This window comes from Narcine bancroftii, chromosome 3, assembly GCF_036971445.1.
Source record: "Narcine bancroftii isolate sNarBan1 chromosome 3, sNarBan1.hap1, whole genome shotgun sequence".
Taxonomy (NCBI): domain Eukaryota; kingdom Metazoa; phylum Chordata; class Chondrichthyes; order Torpediniformes; family Narcinidae; genus Narcine; species Narcine bancroftii.
This window is the reverse complement of record NC_091471.1, coordinates 142,405,299-142,421,165: the sequence shown is the minus strand read 5'-3', so window position 1 is coordinate 142,421,165 and position 15,867 is coordinate 142,405,299. Positions and strand designations below refer to the sequence as shown.

The window sequence follows — 15,867 nt, the reverse complement described above, 5'->3', positions numbered from 1 at the left end:
CTGAGGAATCTATTCCTTCAATGAATCTTCACAAAAATGAACTATTTCAAATAAATATGCATGTACCTATGAGCTTTTAGAGTGGTTAAAGAACACTACATATCTTAGGGTTAAGATCACTAAAATTTTTTAAGATTTATACAAATTTAATTTTTTCCCTTCGACTGACTATGTGAAACAAACACTTTCTAGATGGTCTCCACTGGCTATAACTTTAATAGGTTGTATAAATGCTATCAAGATGATAATTTTACCCATATTTTTTATATCCAGTTCATTTTTATTCCAAAATCATTTTTTGACAATATTGACTCTAAAATTTCCTCTAATTTATGGAATAATAAGAATGCCAGGTTGAGTAAATTTCATTTGCAGAAATTAAAGAAAGTTGGTGGTATGGTTTTACCTAATCTTCGATCTTATCACTGGAGATTAATATTCGATATATTATTGTCTGGGTATATTATTCTGACAAACCTGAACGCCCTCAACTGGACAGATTTGGAATTTAAATCTGTATAGAGGAATTCATTAGCTTCCTTATTGGGAGTTGCTCTGTATTAGATAAGTATTGGACAGATATTTTCAAGACTTTGTCAATTATAATGAGTATTAGATTGCAACCTAAGCCACTGACTGCTATTTCTGGAATTATAGTTCCAGAGATGTGTTGAGTTCCCATTTCTGCACATCGGGTTGTAGCCTTTACTACACTGTTTGCCTGAAGAGCCATTTTATTTAAATAGAAAGATCCTAATTCACCTAATTTGATGCATTGGTTCTCTCAAGTTATGTTTAAGTTTAGAAAATAAATTAGAAGCTGCACTTTAGATACCTCTGTTAAGTTTGAAGAGACTTGGTGTCTTTCGATCAACTATTTTTGTATGAGTTAATTTGCATTTTGTCTTTACCTTCCAGACTGTTATAGATTTCTGTCTTTTTTTTTTATTGACCTGTTCTAGTGAACTCTCAGTTTCGGCTGCCCAGTCTCTTTTTTTTTGACACTGCATTTTTTTTGTTTATTTTGGTAGGTTAGATGGGGTTTTAACAATAATTTTTTTTTCTCTTTTATGAATATTCCAAATTGAGGAGAACAGGACAATATTGATCAGTATGTTATAATGTTATATGTTGTATCATGTATTGCAATATATTGATGTTTTTGTTTTAACTATTCGATTCTGTTTTCTATTCTCCTCATATATTGTTTACTATAATATGCTTAATAACAAGATTGATAAAGAAACAATAGGCTATTCATCCCATTGAGCCTGCCTTGCCATTTAATTATGAGCTGATCCATCTTCCCACTTGGCCCCACTGCCCAACCATCTCCCCATAACATTTGATGTCCTGGCTAAACAAGAACCTATCAATCTCTGCCTTAAATATACCCAATGACTTGGCCTCCACAACTGCCTGTGACAATAAATTCAACAGATTCACTGCTCTCTAGCTAAACAAATTTCACCACATCTCTGTTCTAAGTGGATGCCCTTCAATCCTGAACCTTTCTACATCTACTCTGTTCATGCCTTTCAACATATGAAATGTTTCAATGAGATTCCCCCCCTCACCCCCCCCATTCTCCTAAATTCCAACGAGTATTTGCCAAGAGCAGGCAACCCTTCCTCATATGATAACCCTTTTATTCCTGGAATCATCTTTGTGATCCTCCTCGGAACCCTCTCTAATGTCAGCATATCCTTTCTTAAATGTGGAGCCAAAAGTGTTCATAATATTCCAAGTGAGGCCTCAAAATCACATCCCTGCTCTTATATTCTATTCCTCTTGAAATGAATGTCAGCATTACATTTGCCGTCTTACTGCAAGTTTACCTTCAGGGAATCTTGCACGGGGCCTTCCTAATCCCTTTGGATTTGTGAATTTTCAATTTTCTCCCCATTTATTTCTTTTTCCAAAGTGCATGACGATACACTATCAGACATTTTATTTCATTTTCCACTTACTGCCCATTTTCTTAATCTTTAAATACTTCTGCAGCCTCAACACTATCTGCTATTCCACCTCCCTTCATAACATCTGCAAACTTGGCCACAAATCATTCATTACCAGATTAGGCACCAACAGGGGGCATTCACGGGCATTGCCCCCACCCCTCCAATGAAGTGCTGTGACCCCCATAAGCTCATGGTCATTGCTCGCTGTCAGACCTGCGCTGCCCTGCCAGCGTCACTAGCTTGCATCAAGCATCACTAGCGCACACTAGTGACTCTCCATGCAATAAAAGCAATGCTTTCAACTGCTATGTCAGAGGGATGGAGGAGGTTTACGTCCATTCAGCAGGTAGGCCACCAGCATCCCCTATCTGAGTGAGTTTACAACTGTTGGACTGTGCCCACTCCCAACAGTTACACTATTGCCCCCCTCTAACACTTGTTCTGGTGCCGATCCTGTTCATTACATAATCTAAACTATTTATATATAACATAAAAAGAAATGATCCCAACACCAACTCCTGTGGAATACCACTAGCAATTGGCAGCCAACCAGAAAATGATCCCTTTATTCCGACACTGCTTCTTGTCAATCAATCAGCCAATGCTCTACCCACGGAAGTATGTTTCCTATGGCTGTTAATATCTTGACATTAAAAGTTGTATGATCAAATGCAACTAAATTTACAGAAGTTCACTTTTGATTTGTAAAATCTATTCAAAATATGTCTGGAAAAGTTATGAACAAATGTTGCCAAATAACTTTTTAAAAATCCCCTAATGTTACCATTGCACAGAATCTCATAACAGAATATGGTATGACAACACTCTTTCCCAAAAATCTTCTATAAGAACTTGATTATCTGGCTCATACTGCTCATCTTCTTTGCTTTGTCTTATTCAAGCATATTAGTTAGGAAAGGGCTTTTCTTCAGTCAGGTTGGCGTAGTGGTTAGTGTAGCGCCTTTACAGCGCAAGCAATTGGGACCATATTTGGGTTCAAATCCTGTATCTACGTTCTCCCTCTGGGTTTTCTCCGGGGCCTTCGGTTTCCTCCCACCGTTCAAAATGTACCAGGGTCTAGGTTAATGGGTCTTAAATTGGGCGTCATGGACTCATGGGCTGAAATGCCCTGTAACCATGTTGTATGTCTAAATTTAAAATTTAAAATAGGATTTTCATTGATGAATAAATCACAAAATTACCAATACCTAGAAAAATAAACTGATCAAAACAGCAGTATGAAACATTTAAGAGGAATTCCGATCAGCCCCTGGTTTATAACTCAAAATGAGAATGCAATTGTTTTCCTTAGGTTTGTGCTTAGCGGATGCCAATTTTAATGTTTTGAGTGGAAATCTAGATTATTGGGAGAAAAATATAAAACATGCATTCAAATTCAAATTTATTTTAATGTTCAAGGGTTGGTCCAGATCATTTCTAAAGTTTTCATAGATATAAAGAACTGAACATTCATAACTATTTTGGAGGTAATATGAACTATTTTTCCCTGATCCCCATAAACATGAAAAGAATGCAGCAAATTCTAAATGACTCTTATTTGAACAACAGACCCTTCCCTTCATCACTTGCACTGGTGACCTATACCTGAGAATTTATTGAGCTCTGTAAGTACTTCCTGATAGCTGTCAATCATCTGTTGGTAGTGGATGGTTACATTTTGGCGAAGGGTGTCCCAGTGAGCAGAGAGCTCCCCTAGCTCCTTGAGATCTTGCAACCTAATACATGAACATAAAAATACATGTTAATAAGTCATTTAAACACATTCACTAACAAGATCCTGCTAAATTGCCATTTAAAACAAGGATATTATTTATGGATGTAGTGCAAACCACTAGTGGCAAAGTCACTGAAAGCATGGCCAGATTACAGTTTGTCAAGAAGTATTTAAAAGAGCATGCAAAATTCTGGAAAAAGATCTTGTGGACAGATAAGACCAAGATTAACCTGTATCGTAGTGATGGCAAAACCAAAGTGTGGCAGCATATAGGAAGTGGTGAAAATCAAAAGCATACCACCTTTGCCATGGCTTGAATCTTGTAGTGTAGCCTCTGTATTTCTGTTCATGAAGTCTTCTGTGGGACAGTAGTCATTGACACATACAACTTGCCTTCAGAAGAATGTTTCTGATCTATTGGACAAGCGTTAGGGGATTTTTCTTCATGATGAGAATTCTTCTGTTATCAGCAGTGGAGGTTGTCCTTGGAACACCAGTTCTTTTGTGATTACTGAGCTCACCAGTACACTCTTTCTTCTTAATGATGTTCTAGACTGTTGATTTTCATAATCCTAAGGTTTGGGTGATGTATCTTACTTCTTGTTTCATTCTTGTTTTTCAACCTCATAATAGCTTCATTGGCACAACTCTAATCCTCAAGTTGAAAAATGGCAACTATAGACTTCAATGATGATCAAAAGCTTTGAAGCGAGCCTAGTTCTCTTATACCTGCACCAATGAAGCAATTCACAAGATAAAGGAACAGAAGCAGGCCATTCAAGTACACGAGCACTCACAAACACCTGTGAAGCCAAATGTCCCAAACATTATGATTCCCTGAAATGGAGGAATATGTATAAAAAGTGCTGTAATTTCTACATGGTCAAACCAAAAAGTACACAAATAACCTTGAATAAAATCTGGAATGCGCACCTTGATTACAAATTTTAAAATGTGGAGCACAGGGGCAAATAAGGGAAAAAATGTGTCTTTGTTCCAAATGGAGGGCACTGTAGATTACAGGGATTACTTGATTAAACTGAAGATTACATAATTACAGACTACAACATTATTTTTTCAAATTACATTTTGCACTCTTTTGCCTTTTAAACTGTTTATTCTTAATGCAGGATAAGCATTGTAAGAGTGAGCCTCAGTCAATTGGAAAGTCACATTTCCAGCATCGATAATCTACGCAAGTGCCAGATAATGGGGATTTCTACTGCATTACATCGTCTTCATAACTGAACACCTAGTAATTACGTTCTACACAAAAACTAAACAGACAAAATACAAATACAGACTCTGCAAGGGAGGATAAGGTCAAAATAAGTCCGAAAAGACTGATGTCCAGAATAATAAAGGCAGAAAATGGAGGAGTTAGAGAGCCAGTTAGTAACCTCAGATTGCAGACGTTCCAGTCGGAGGAAACATCAAATCCAAATTTTGTGTTTAATTGAGGTCATCTTCAAAAGGTGGTGGTTAGGGAAAAGCCAAAGATCAGGCAACCTAATGATTCTCCTACCACCCACCTCCACCAGGGGCAATTTATCACAGCCATTTAACTTTGCAGCCAGCATATATATATATATATATAGGAGGAGTGAAAATTAGAGCACTAACAGGAAGCCCACATGGTCACAAGGAGAACGTGCAAGCTACAAAAACAGCATCAGAAGTCAGCACACAACCAAAGTTGCTGGAGATGGGAAACCTCCAATTTGTCATTGTGTCACTCCAGCTTGCACCTTAGAAGACACAGAGGTCTCCACTCAGCAAGTACTGCACAGCTATTCAAACATTATCCTGTTGGATAATGGATTAGAATCCTGTAACTTACTGTACAGTCACACAGTAGAACTGTAGTGATTCAAGATGATAGCATCTCATCATTTCCACCTGATGCCCCTGATCAGTGATATCTATATCTCTCAACTAATATACAACAACCATTCAAAACATACTGGGGGTGTAGGCTAATTGGGAGTAAATTGTGTGGCATAGACTCATGGGCCAAAATGGCCTGTTACTGTGCTTTCTGTCTAAGTAAATAAATAGATTTGGAGTCAACTAGATATTAAATCCTGGACTCTTCAGGGGCAGTTCAATATCACTCTTTGGAATAATTCAGTTGGGTACTACAATTTTCTTTATCCTGTAGGCTTTAATCTTTAGTCTGACATAAAATAAGTGCAGCAATTTTAAAATGAACAGAATTTAAGTAAGTGATGGGTTATCACCTTGAGGTGGTATTTTCACACTATATTAATTTTATAGCCTCTACAGTGAAATTCAAACCAGGGCAATTTTTAATAAATCCTTCCACTAATATCAAAGAAACAACCAACCACTTCATCTTATTTTGTTAGCATTGTTTTAAACAGAATTTCATTGCCTTGTTAGTCATTTTTTTCCCCTCTGCTTTGAGCAAATTGTAGAGGAAATAACGTAAAAGGTCACCAGCAAAGCTTCATGCAAATATCAACATGAAACTATTTGTGCGTTTTTTTTTTGAGAGCTTCATCATAAGTAAATCAAATGAATTTGCATTTAGAAAATAATCTTAACCACTTTATCCCATACCAAACATGATGTATTAGTAACTGGACATAACAATATTTTACCCTTTAAAAATAAATAAGCCCATTGTCAACTGATCAGTTGAACACCTTCTTCAGAACTTGTTCCAGAAACCATATGATGATGTGCCACATTAACAGCTAGTACATCATATAAGAACTCAAAGCATTTGAAGGAACGATGCTAATATGGATTGAGAAACTAGTATCATTTTGAAGACAGGGTCAGAATGAATTTTTTTTTCTGGGTGGGAAAGCCAGAGAACACAAGACGGATCCAAAAGATATAGGTGCCTGGGGTCCTTGATGCATTGATTGTTTGGATACAGAATCAGCTGGCACAGAGAAGATAGATGGCAGTGGTGCAATAGTGCTTCTCTGGGTGTCCGTCCATGGCCAGTGGTGTTCAGCAAAGAAATAACAGTTGGAGTTTAATCTGGACAAATATGAAGTGTTGTACTTTGGGAAGACAAATGCAAGGGAACCAGAAACTGTTATGGAAGGACTCTTAAAAGCATTGATGTGTAGAGGGATATGGGAATCCCTATCCATAGCTCATTGAAAGTAACCATGAAAGTAGATAGGGTGGGAAAGAAGCTGTATGGTGTACTTGCCTTAATTGGGAGGGGCATTGAGTATAAATGTAAGCCAGCTTTTGTGTGGCCACCCTTGGAACACTGTGTGCAATTTTGGTTGCCCCATTAGAGGAAGGATGTGAAGGCTTTGGAAAGGGTGTATTAGAAATTTACCAGGATGCTGCCTGGTTAGAGAGGGTATGAAGTACAAAGGGAGGTTGGAGGCACGTGGATTGTATTCTCTGGAGCATAAGAGGCTGCAGGGTAACTGGATAGAGGTTTATAAAACCATGAGACATAATGGAGGACATGCCCTTAAAGTGAGGGTGAAGAAGTTTAAGGGGGATGTGTAGGGCAGATTTTATTTCATATGCAGAAAGCAGTTGGCACCAGGAAAGGCCTGTCAGGTGTAGTTGTGGAAACATCACCTAGTAACACAAAAACAAATTCTTTCCTTCAATCATCAGATTCCTGAATGGACAATAAATCACAGACGACACCTTACTTTCTTTTTTTTTTGCACTAATTTATTTATTTTTAAATGTAATTTATAGCAATATTTGCAGCTGTAATGCTGCCACGAAACAACAAATTTTGTGACACATGTTCATGACAATAAATTCTAATTTTGATTCCAATGTTGGAAAGTGGCCTTGGTCATTCTCTTAAGCAGAGGGAAACAAAAGGCAAGTGATTTTTTTTTTCCGATTTGAACTAAATGGCATATCTGCCTTTATTGTAAGGGAGCTTAAAACTAGAGAAGTACTGCAAAAATTGTTGACGATGCTTTAACTGGAGTATTGAACAGTTTTTAGTTTGATTATTTAAAAGGAATATACAATACTAGCTTTGAATGCTATCCAGAAGAGATTCATTGATTAATTCCTGGTATGAGAGGGGTGTTCTAGAAGAGTTATGCTTGCATCCTTTGAATGCTATCCAGAAGAGATTCATTGATTAATTCCTGGCATGAGAGGGGTGTTCTAGAAGAGTTATACTTGCATCCTTTGAACGGTATTGATTAATTCGAAATCGGAATTTCTTCTGCAAGAGGACTGTGGAAATTACATTATTGGAGATACTTAAAAGACATAGATTCGTTTTGAAAGAGCACAAAATGGGGGCTATGTGAAACTAGCCCAGAGGAGTTGAGAAGCCAGTTAGCCAACCCCTGCTCATTAGTATTTTAGCATATACAATATTTTACTGTTAAATATTCTTTATTCAGAGTTAAGTGGGCCCAGATATTCAGAGTGTCAAGCACCCTTCATTTTTAAAAGTAATAACATGTCATTAAATTGCCTGTTTTGACATCATACAATTTTTACCACTGTGAAGACAGTGGTAAATAGTCCAGTGTCTTCCCTGAAGCTTTTTCATTTTGAATAATTGTAGTCTATTGAAAGCAGAGATAAAAAAAATTACTCAATTTTAAAAAAAATGTCTGGACTAAGTTCAACACTTTTTACCATATGGTTAAATCTTCAAATAATAGGAGATGGATGACAAAGGCTTAGCTTCCTTTATACAGCTAGATGGATTAAGCTTTCTTCAGTGACAAATTTCTCTCTGTTTAGGATTATTGCAAATGTTACAACTATAATCCAATACACTTTGTGTATAAGTTGTGGCACAAGAACAAAGCTGGTTTGTAACAAGAAACACTCTTTTCCAGATGTCATGCTTTATGAAACTAATTGGGATAGAAGTACAATGAGTGAATTTGGAATTTGTTGGGCTCTGAGTCTCTTAGACATAGTGATCTAAATATAGTACTTTAAATAGTGTAGAGTATCAACTCCTGCTATTTTCCAATAACATCAGAAGAATGGATGACATTGTTTAATTCCAACAGATGGAAAATTGGAAAACAAAATTATGGTGCCCAGGTAAAAAGATGCTTGCTGTGGTATCAGGCTCGATGTCTTTTGCTCACTACCCTAATCTGTTTATTGTGCATCCTAAGAATTCCAGCACTTTATCTCTAAATTTATCATTTTAGATTGCATCAGGATATTAAAAATAATGATCAAAAGTTAACAGACCTTTTTGTTTGGCAACATTATATCTCAAAACTTTGATTAATAGTCTTTCTTCTCTCTCTTTGGCTTGGCTTCGCAGACGAAGATTTATGGAGGGGGTAAATGTCCACGTCAGCTGCAGGCTTGTTTGTGGCTGACAAGACCGATACGGGACAGGCAGACACGGTTGCAGCGGTTGCAGGGGAAAATTGGTTGGTTGGGGTTGGGTTTTTCCTCCTTTGTCTTTTGTCAGTGAGGTGGGCTCTGCGGTCTTCTTCAAAGGAGGTTGCTGCCCGCCAAACTGTGAGGCGCCATGCAGCACGGTTTGAGGCGATATCAGGCCACTGGCAGTGGTCAATGTGGCAGGCACCAAGTGATTTCTTTAGGCAGTCCTTGTACCTCTTCTTTGGTGCACCTCTATCACGGTGGCCAGTGGAGAGCTCGCCATATAACACGATCTTGGGAAGGCGATGGTCCTCCATTCTGGAGATGTGACCTACCCAGCGCAGTTGGATCTTCAGCAGCGTGGATTCGATGCTGTCGGCTTCTGCCATCTCGAGTACTTCGATGTTTGGGATGAAGTTGCTCCAATGAATGTTGAGGATGGAGCGGAGACAACACTGGTGGAAGCATTCTAGGAGCCGTAAGTGATGCCGGTATAGGACCCACGATTCGGAGCCGAACAGGAGTGTGGGTATGACAACGGCTCTGTATACGCTAATCTTTGTGAGGTTTTTCAGTTGGTTGTTTTTCCAGACTCTTTTGTGTAGTCTTCCAAAGGCACTATTTGCCTTGGCGAGTCTGTTGTCTATCTCGTTGTCGATCCTTGAATCCGATGAAATGGTGCAGCCGAGTTAGGTAAACTGATTGACCGTTTTGAGTTTTGTGTGCCCGATGGCGATGTGGGGGGGCTGGTAGTCATGGTGGGGAGCTGGCTGATGGAGGACCTCAGTTTTCTTCAGGCTGACTTCCAGGCCAAACATTTTGGAAGTTTCCGCAAAACAGGATGTCAAACGCTGAAGAGCTGGCTCTGAATGGGCAACTAAAGCGGCATCGTCTGCAAAGAGTAGTTCACGGACAAGTTGCTCTTGTGTCTTGGTGTGAGCTTACAGGCGCCTCAGATAGAAGAGACTGACATCCGTGCGGTACCGGATGTAAGCAGCGTCTTCATTGTTGAGGTCTTTCATGGCTTAGACTACCATACTGCAATCCACTGAAGAGGTACTGGGCTTCTCCTCCAGGAAAAACAAGGACTGGTTCGATGAAAACAACCAGGAAATCCAGGAGCTGCTGGCAAAGAAGCGAGCTGCCCACCAGGCTCACCTTACAAAGCCGTCCTGGCCAGAGAAGAAATTAGCCTTCCATCGCGCATGCAGCCATTTTCAGCGCAAACTCCGGGAGATCCAAAATGAGTGGTGGACTAGCCTCGCCAAACGAACCCAGCTCAGCGCGGACATTGGTGACTTCAGGGGTTTTTACAAGGCTCTAAAAGCTGTGTACGGCCCCTCACCCCAAGTCCAAAGCCCGCTGCGCAGCTCAGACGGCAATGTCCACCTCAGCGACAAGATCTCCATCCTCAACCGATGGTCAGAACACTTTCAATCTCTTTTCAGTGCCAACCGCTCAGTCCAAGAATCCGCCCTGCTCCAGCTCCCTCAACAGCCCCTAAGGCTAGAGCTGGATGTGGTCCTCACCCGGGAAGAGACATATAAGGCAATTGAACAACTGAAAAGTGGCAAAGCAGCAGGTATGGATGGAATCCCCCCCAGAGGTCTGGAAGGCTGGCGGCAAAACTCTGCATGCCAAACTGCATGAGTTTTTCAAGCTCTGCTGGGACCAAGGAAAGCTGCCTCAGGACCTTCGTGATGCCATCATCATCACCCTATACAAAAACAAAGGCGAGAAATCAGACTGCTCAAACTACAGGGGAATCACGCTGCTCTCCATTGCAGGCAAAATCTTCGCTAGGATTCTCCTAAATAGAATAATACCTAGTGTCGCTGAGAATGTTCTCCCAGAATCACAGTGCGGCTTTCGCGCAAACAGAGGAACTAGTGACATGGTCTTTGCCCTCAGACTGCTCCAAGAAAAGTGCAGAGAACAAAACAAAGGACTCTACATCACCTTTGTTGACCTCACAAAAGCCTTTGACACCGTGAGCAGGAAAGGGCTTTGGCAAATACTAGAGCGCCTCGGATGCCCCCCAAAGTTCCTCAACATGGTTATCCAACTGTACGAAAACCAACAAGGTCAGGTCAGATACAGCAATGAGCTCTCTGAACCCTTCTCCATTAACAATGGCGTGAAGCAAGCCTGCGTTCTCGCACCAACCCTCTTTCAATTAATAGTACATACACACATATAACATGCTGTTAATAAAGAAAGTAGATGCTACTGGACCAGTTTTATCACTGATATCTATCTTTTTTCTTTGGCTTGGCTTCGCGGACGAAGATTTATGGAGGGGGTAAATGTCCACGTCAGCTGCAGGCTCGTTTGTGGCTGACAAGTCCGATGCGGGACAAGCAGACACGGTTGCAGCGGTTGGGGTTGGGTTTTTCCTCCTTTGCCTTTTGTCAGTGAGGTGTGCTCTGCGGTCTTCTTTAAAGGAGGTTGCTGCCCGCCAAACTGTGAAGCGCCAAGATGCACGGTTTGAGGCGATATCAGCCCACTGGCGGTGGTCAATGTGGCAGGCACCAAGAAATTTCTTTAGGCAGTCCTTGTACCTTTTCTTTGGTGCACCTCTGTCACGGTGGCCAGTGGAGAGCTCGCCATAGAACACGATCTTGGGAAGGCGATGGTCCTCCATTCTGAAGACGTGACCCACCCAGAGCAGCTGGATCTTCAGCAGCGTGGACTCGATGCTGTCGGCCTCTGCCATCTCGAGTACTTCGACGTTAGGGATGAAAGCGCTCCAATGAATGTTGAGGATGGAGCGGAGACAACGCTGGTGGAAGCGTTCTAGGAGCCGTAGGTGATGCCGGTAGAGGACCCATGATTCGGAGCCGAACAGGAGTGTGGGTATGACAACAGCTCTGTATACGCTCTGTATAAGCGTAAGCTGATATCTATAGTCAAGTGACAATTATATAAAGCTGCAGTCAAATTTACTGAGTATTAAAGATATACATTTAAACTAAACAGTAAACCTCGAATGACTCAATATTTATAAAGAAGGCCTTAGTGTCTGAGAAAATTGGGTCAGATGTAAGAAAATAATATAAATAATTAAAAAGGATGAATAATCTAAACTATAACATTTGTTTTTCAAATTAAATTATAAAATTAGTAATGTTCTAAGCGTGCCAGGCCTGACATGGACTAGTAATGTGTGATGCAAATTATGGGTTACATAACGAATGGGAAAAGAAAGAGATAAATATTTTCCTTTTATCGTGAATCTGGATGAGGTTTAATTTTAGGGAAAAGAACAGTTTTAATAATCTACAAAATCAATTATTCTTAGCACTTAAGCCTGCTCATCAAATGATTTGTTTCAGAGAGAGTAGTAATGAAGTTTAAACATTACTATAAACTTGTTTTTGTTCGATTTCTTTTTATTTTGAAAAATTTATTTAAAGTTTTACAAAATACAAATAGAAAACACAAAATAAAACTAAATCTACTCCCTATGGACCCCCCCCCAACTATCCCACCCCTTACTACCCTCCCACCTTAGAGCTTCTTATATACATATATATATATATATATATATATATATAAGACATTTATTTAAAATCAAAAGAGGTTAAGTTGTGGTATGTCAATCTACATCTTAAAAGACAAATAAAGTATCTACTTTACATCTAAATCCATACATTCTAGATACAAAGTCCAGATTTTAACAAAAAAAAGAGTAATTATTTCGTGAATTATACATTATCTTCTCTAAATACAGGGATGATTGAATTTCTTTGTGCATCTTTGTATGCTTAACTCAACATAATTTTTCCAGGTTACTGCTATACATTTTCTAGCCACCGCCAAACCCATTTGAATAAATGCAATTTGAGGTTTTTCCAAACATGCTGTAATTGGATTCATATTGCCAAATAAACACATCCATGGATCCACATATAATTCTGTTTGGAACAAATCTCGCAAAAATTAATGACTTTCTCCCAAAAAGGCTTAACCTTTGTACACTCCCACACTGAATACACAAAAGTACCTGTCTGATTCCCACATCAAAAACACAAATCAGACTCACTAAAACCATATCTCTAATTTTTCAGGAGTCAAATATAAATGATGTAAAAAATTATAATTAACTAAACTATAACGTACATTAATTAATTTTGTAACACTTTCCAAGCACAAATCAGACCATTCTTCCTCAGAAATAGGAATAGATAACTCTTGTTCCCATTTATCCCTTCTTCATATTTGCTTGTAACAACAAATATATTTCTGAAACAAACCCTTTCTTTCTCTTATCCGTAACTAATTTCTCAAACTTCAATTGACTTGGTAATATTAATTCTCGACCAAAACACTTAATTATCAAGTCATGTACTTGATAACAAGCAAATAATATATTCTGTGATATATCAAACTTCTATGTCTATCAAACAAAAGAAATGAGCCTACTTCAAAAAAGTCTTCCACTAATACCCAGTCCTTCAAGTAAGGGTTATGCATAGAAAATGTAATTAATTGATTCTGATATAATGGAGTTTTAACTGAAAACACATTCTTCGATCCTGTACATTGATTCCACTTATTCCATACCTTCAACATATGATTCAATACAGGTAGTTTGTATCTTTGTAAAAGCAAAGGATTCCATTTATATATAAAATGCTGAATTGAACTTTCCTGTACCTGATCCATTTCCACATTAGCCCAGATCAGCAGTTGATCAATATCAAATAATCTATTAATAAACTTCAACTGTGCAGCTTGATAACAATTTTGAAAATTGAAAATTGTTAAAGGCCTCCCAAATCGCACTTCCACGTCAATTTTTGCATAGATATTCTAGGTAATTTACCTTTCCACAAAAACAAGCATATTGCTTTATTTAATTCCTTTAAAAAATTCCCTGTTATGGGACTAGGAATAGATTGAAACAAATATTGAATACATGGGTATGTATTCATTTTAACACAATTTACCCGGCCAATCAATATTAATGGCAAATCTCTCCATCTATTTAAATCAGACTTAATTTTATTTAACAATGGTCAATAATTTAAGCCATACAAGTTTTGGTACTCCTTATCTACAATTACAATTACACCCAGACAGGGCTGCCTATTGTCACCAGCCTTATATGCATTGTTTATAGAACCTTTGGCTCCAGCAATTAGACAGAATGTGAATATTAAGGGAATTACAATTTGTTGACTGGAGTATAAAATTAATTTATTTGTGGATGATGAGTTGATATATTTGTTTCAACCTAAGAATTCTTTAGAGCCTTTTCAGGATTTATTAAAATATTAAAGATCAATGTCCGGCTATAAGGTAAACCGGGATAAAAGTGAGATACTGCCACTATCTGATGGAGATTATTTGGATTGTATGAAAATTACTAAATTTAAATGGTCGATTTTTGTTCAATTTAAATTAAAAACAGAAATCATGAATTTCCCCCATCAAGAAAATTATTAAATTGCTGGATGCATCTATTGCCAGTTAATTACAACTCATACATAATCATGAGGGGAATAGATAAGGTGCATTGTCACAGACTTTTTCCCTGGGTAGGGGAGTCAAAATAAGGGGTATAGATTTTGCCTATCTCCCTCAAATCCTTTCTGGTCTAAGAACCTATTCAAATGTATTTCAAAGGCCGCACCTGGACCTGCCTCAACTACTTCCTCTGGCAGCTCATTCCACACATGTTCCACCCTTCTATTGTTAAAATGTAGGGGAGTTCCAGACTTTATCCATGCCTTGTATACCTCTACAAGGTCACTTCTCAATCTTCTATGCTTACAACAAAAGAAATATCCTAGCCTATCCAGCTGCTCTTTAGAACTAAAGTCCTCCATCCTGGTAACATTCTTGTGAATATTTTGCACTGGTCCCAGTTAAATGACTTTTGTCTTGTATCAAGGCAACCAAAATGGCACACAGTAATCTAAAAGTCATTTGTCTCTTACTCTAACTTATGACTGGTGAACATAAACAACTTTATCAGCATTCTATGCTGCCAGGAGACAATTCACTTCTAGGCCTCTCTATACCAGAACAATCCCCAAGGACCTACCACTTACAATGCAAGTAATGCCTTGGTTAACAAAATGCGTTGACTTGCACATCAGAGTTTCATCTGCTATTCCATAGCCCAGTTGATGAAGGTCCTATTATAATCTTAGATAACTGTAATAATATGAATTGTACATAGTCATTGGCTGGTAAAGGCACGGGCTGGCCCGCCCCATGATGACACTCTACCCTGGACTCCTCCCCTGTGGCCTAGGCCACAAAGGTCAAGCCACCTCTCCCTTCCCTAGCTTGGATTCTGGCCAGCTCAAGTCTTCTCTACAATAAAACCTATCGTTCCACTCAGTCTTTGTCTTTGTGGTTATTGGGGCAACTGATAGTGCCCATCAATTTATTGTACAGAAAATTTTAACATCTCCAGTAATGAAGAAGTTGCTGCGTCCTGATCGGCTAGAGGTGGATCCCCAAGTCCCGGGTGCATTGGAACTCTTTGAACAGTGGATCAGTTGTTTTAACAACTTTCTTGAGGCCGCTGCTGGACTGGTCTACAGGCAAGAATTGGCCAGAGGGCTTTGCAGGCCATCAGAAGCTACACGACCTACACCGAGGCAACGGCTGAGCTACGGACTCTATACAAGCCCAAAATCAACAAGGTCTGCTCCCGCTACCTCCTGGCATCTAGAAAACAGCAGCCTGCTAATTTGGTAGAGGAGTTCGTCCAACCCCTGATCACACTGGGAAAAGACTGTATGGGGAACCCCACAGTCCTTGTGCCGGGGGCCCAAAGTGTGGAAGACCTGGTCTGGGATGCTTGCGTGTCGG

General features: G+C 39.1%; 1 protein-coding gene across 10 annotated transcripts in view; it reads right to left on the bottom strand.

Annotated features, from left to right (window-relative positions):
• Nucleotides 1-15,867, bottom strand: part of inpp4b (inositol polyphosphate-4-phosphatase type II B) — a 269,882-nt gene that overhangs the window by 151,168 nt on the left and 102,847 nt on the right. For all 10 annotated transcript variants that reach the window (XM_069925291.1, XM_069925288.1, XM_069925292.1 and 7 more), the window contains one exon: nt 3,567-3,697. In XM_069925291.1, the coding sequence (XP_069781392.1) occupies nt 3,567-3,697 (131 nt within the window). The remainder of the gene's footprint in view (nt 1-3,566; nt 3,698-15,867) is intronic.